At 45.7% G+C, this 4,237-nt stretch overlaps 1 protein-coding gene across 1 annotated transcript in view; it reads left to right on the forward strand.

The window, feature by feature from the left end:
• Positions 1–1,033, forward strand: part of ZSWIM8 (zinc finger, SWIM-type containing 8) — a 71,032-nt gene extending 69,999 nt beyond the window's left edge. The window contains 1 exon segment of the mRNA XM_009322481.1: positions 4–1,033. Within this exon segment, the coding sequence (XP_009320756.1) occupies positions 4–207 (204 nt within the window). The 3' untranslated portion in view covers positions 208–1,033.
• Positions 1,034–4,237: the final 3,204 nt, after the last annotated feature.

Consider the following 4,237-nt stretch of genomic DNA (forward strand, 5'->3'; position numbering starts at 1 on the left):
CAGTACATCCATCATCGGCTGATCCATCTCACTCCAGCTGACTACGATGACTTTGTGAATGCCATCCGCAGCGCCAGAAGCGCCTTCTGCCTGACTCCCATGGGCATGATGCAGTTTAATGATATTCTCCAGAACCTAAAGCGCAGCAAGCAGACAAAGGAGCTGTGGCAAAGGGTCTCTCTGGAAATGACCACCTTCTCTCCGTGACAGCAGGCGGAGCTCCACGGACACACATTTGCCCCGCATAGTTGTAGTTCCATTTACACCATCCTTCCTTCTGGTGTCTTTTTTATTTTAGTTTTAACTTGTTGGAAACCACTGATCTGATGTATTTATACCATGACATTCCTCTCCAGCACTGTTGCGTGTTGGCGCTCTGCTTTGCTCGCTCTTCCTCCTCCTTCCCAGTGGGCTGCAGGCTTCAGAAGCATCAGGAAACGAGAAGGAAGTTGAGCTGGCTGCCCTGTGGTGTAGTCACTGCTTTTTTCCCTGAGCCCCTGGAGGCTGTCCTGCGAGCAGTTTGCAGTGTGATTACGCACGTGTTAGAGGGGTGGGGGATTCTGTCTTAAATATTTATTTTGGCATTTATAAATATGTAAACTTTTTTTTTTTTTGTATGGGCTTCTCTTACTCCACACACCATCTCCTGTTGGGAGAGGCTGGGACTGCTGTGCACAGCCAGTGCTCCCTCCATTCCTTTCAGCACCTCCTGCTGAGAGAAGCTGAGACTGGAGTAGCAGGGCCAGGGCCACCTCTGTGGCTCTCTGCAGCAACTGCTGAGGGCAGAGGCTGGAGCTTGGGCAGCCAGAGTCCATGACTGTGCTGAGCTGCTTGGAGACTGCCAGAAGTGCTTGGGCTCTTTCTCAGGAGTGTCCCTCGCTGGGCCCTGCTGGCTTGTAGGATGTTTTGATCCTGGTCGTTCCAAGTTGTACAATCGTGTTTCTTTTGGCTGGGGTATTACTCTCCTGTTATCAGTTTCTTATCCCTTGTCTCTTCTCGTTTCCTGATTAAACACTCGTTTTCTTAGACTGACTCTCTTCTCTCTGCCATGATGTTGACAGTCTGATGGAACTGGCCACCTGTGTGTCAGTGGGAGCTCCTGTGAGCCCTGGTGGATAACTGTCCTGCCTTGGGGAACAGCAGTCCAGCACAGGGCAGGTGGCCAGAGCTTTTACACAAGCTTTGAGCCAGAAGTTCCTTGCCTGGTACTGCTCTGAGAATGACATGCCTCTGCAAAGGCTGAGGTACGTGCGGACTGGGTCGCTGATGGGTGTCAGGGGAGTTGGTGGTAAGCCTGGGATATTCTGCCTATGCTTCCGCCAGTCACTAGGTTCCTTTTCTGGTCTTGACACCGGTGATATCGTGTGGTAATGCGGAGCTTTGTATTTCCAAAGTATTGTGCAAAACAGTAGCTGCTCTCCCTTGATGTAATTGTTAAAGAAGGCTAGTGGTCTGCTCCCTGCGTTTAGAGAGATGTTTGGTGGACTATGCAAGGTATCCAATAGGGACAGCATTGCAGAAAATTGGTTTTAGAAAGCTTTTATTTTTATGCCAAGGAAATTTAAAAGGCTACTGCCATTTGTAAGCGTACAAGCACGTACATTTCAGGGCTTTTAAAACTGGAAGTCAGATGATTGATGGATGTTAAGAATCCAATTTCTCAGTAGTAATGTATTTTGCTTCTTACTTGGGTTTAGCCAATGATAATGGGGAGCTTTTAGTTTCTGCAAGCTAGAAATATGTGCCTGTTTGTATTTGATGTTTTCAGTGATACTCTTAAAAAATAAGCAAACTAACTCATAGGCATAGGGCAGAACAGATGGACAGGCTCCCTTGGTTTGACTTTGTGTACTGCACAGACCAGAGAGTGTGACTGAGGTTCCTCTACTTCTGATTGTTCGACAGTAACTATTTAAAGATCTCTTTACAGCCCTTTGTATTCCTCCATAAGGTGTCTAGTTACATGCTAATTATAAATGCTGATGTTTGTAAGAATGTGTTAAGTTTTGTGGTTTTTAAACTAAACTCCATGTTGATTATGAGCTGCCTGTTATTGGGCAAAACTCCTGGATTTGACTGGAGAGCACAGCCTGATGTCTGGAAGGTTTGGGTTCCTGGAGCACTTTCTGTGCTCTCTGGTTCTTGCATGTTCAGAGCTGGGAAAGGAGTTTGGAGAAAAATGAGTTTTCTAATAAAGTCTAATCTTTTCCTTTCTACTGCTTATAGGAGAAAATTAGGGGAGGAGAAGGGAGCATCTTCTAGAAGGAAAGAAGCAGAAGGGAAATGGGCAAAAGAGCCGAATGTGTTAAATATCAGGAGTAGAAGTGACTGTTACTGCATTGAGGAGTTGGACTGAATAGGGAAATGAAATGGCAGAGCTTTATCTGTGATATCTATTAGAAGACTACACTTAGACCCTGAGCAGGCAAGTTTTCAGACTACTGTAATTAAAAAACACCAGGAGCACGAGAGCACTGTCACCAATATCTTTGTTTTGGGAAAATACAGTGGAGCTGCTTACCGTGAGGTTAGAATGGACTTTATCTGGAAGTGTACTTTCTTTCATCCTGTGTAGCCCCCATAAAGACCGTAAGAGAAGAGAAATCACAGTGCCCATTACTTTTCACTGTGCTCAAAACTTTCTCTCTTTGGTTATTTTACCCATTCTAGTCCTCGTACAGATTGCACTGCTTCCATATGACAGACCCTGTCAGAGTTGTCTTCCAGCAGCTGCAGGGCCCAAACAGAGGAAGAGCCAGGGAATCTCACCTCAGGCTGACATTGACTGAACAAGCAGCTCAATGGTATGAGGCACAGGTCAGTAGTTTCAGAAGTTTCGTCTTTTCTCTGAAAAAATTCCTCAGAGTGAGCAGAGATGGGAGCTGTGTGGAGGTGCTGCACGCTCATTTGTTCAGGTCTTCTGGAACACACTTTCAGTCCTGGATCTCTGCATCTGTTAATCTGTTGTTGTTCCTGAGCCGTATCCCATGGAAATATATCTGAGCAAGGACAGGAGAAAGTAACAAAGGAGATGATGATGTTTTTTCTTGCCGTGTGGCTGGGAGGTTCTTGAGGTATTTTTCCTTTATAGGAGATGAGATGAGCCCTGGTGGCCCCAGAAGCATTAATCTACTATTAAAGCAGAAAAATTATTACCCAGTGCAGTCTTGTTAGTTTGGTCACTATTCCACGAGTGGGGAAAATATTTAGGCTCAGAAATTCTGAAAAGACATTTCAGCAGAAGACCTGTAGAAGAACAGAGGTCGCAGCCAACTCAGATTTCCTTTGACTTTCAGGTAACCCATGTGTTTTTTTCACTTAGAGTAAATGTTCTCTAGCTCCTCGCCCTTACCAGCAACACATGAAGCGGCTGCAGTGAAGGCCAGCTGCCATAGCCGCTGGATGCTTTAGAGCTCTTCCAGTGTAGAAATGGTTTTACATAGCTGAGAAGCTGTTTTCTGTGTTGGCTACCACCTCTTCCCAGGCTGGGCAGCAAATGCTGAACTTAGTACTAGTAACCACAGGTATTTGCCTGGATAGGGCCTGGCCCCCACTTGCATGAAGACAGATGACATTCTGTGACGGGAGACCTTGCAATGGGTTATTGTCATGTTTGGTGAAGTCTAATTCACTGTCCGTTCCTTGAAGGTAAGATGAATAAGGTCTTTAGACTATACTTCCTGTGTCTTCTGTTCACAATGACTTGCTTTCACTTGCCAGATTTGTTTTCTCTTGTGACCATAGGAAATATACTTTCCCTTTTAGCTGTTAGTGTCTCTGGAAATAACAGCTCACTTCAGTGGGGAGTGGGAGAAGTCAAATTTGTACAGGTGCAGATGAAACCAACTGAGAAGTGGCTGATGTCTTTACTGCAAGATACCCATGGGCCAGTTTTCTGGCCTGCTAGTGTTGAAGATCAAACCGCTTAATAGTGGTAATGAGGGCAGTGTGCTAAGGGCAGCCTTGCACTCTGACTTAACCCACTGTCTGCACTTGAAGTTTCATGCGTACTTCAGCTAAACAATCTGGCATGGTGCAGAGATGTGCATTTTGATGCTCTGTCCAGGGATCAGTACATGCAGATAAAAGCAGATGGTGTTCCAGTGTTAGGATCACATCATAGAATCATAGAATGGTTTGGGTTGCAAGAGACCTTAAAGATCATCTAGTTCCAACCCCCCTGCCATGGTCAGGGACACCTTCCACTAGACCAGGTTGCTCAGAGCCCCATCCAACC

Source organism: Pygoscelis adeliae, unplaced genomic scaffold (genome assembly GCF_000699105.1).
Source record: "Pygoscelis adeliae isolate BGI_AS28 unplaced genomic scaffold, ASM69910v1 Scaffold244, whole genome shotgun sequence".
Classification (NCBI taxonomy): domain Eukaryota; kingdom Metazoa; phylum Chordata; class Aves; order Sphenisciformes; family Spheniscidae; genus Pygoscelis; species Pygoscelis adeliae.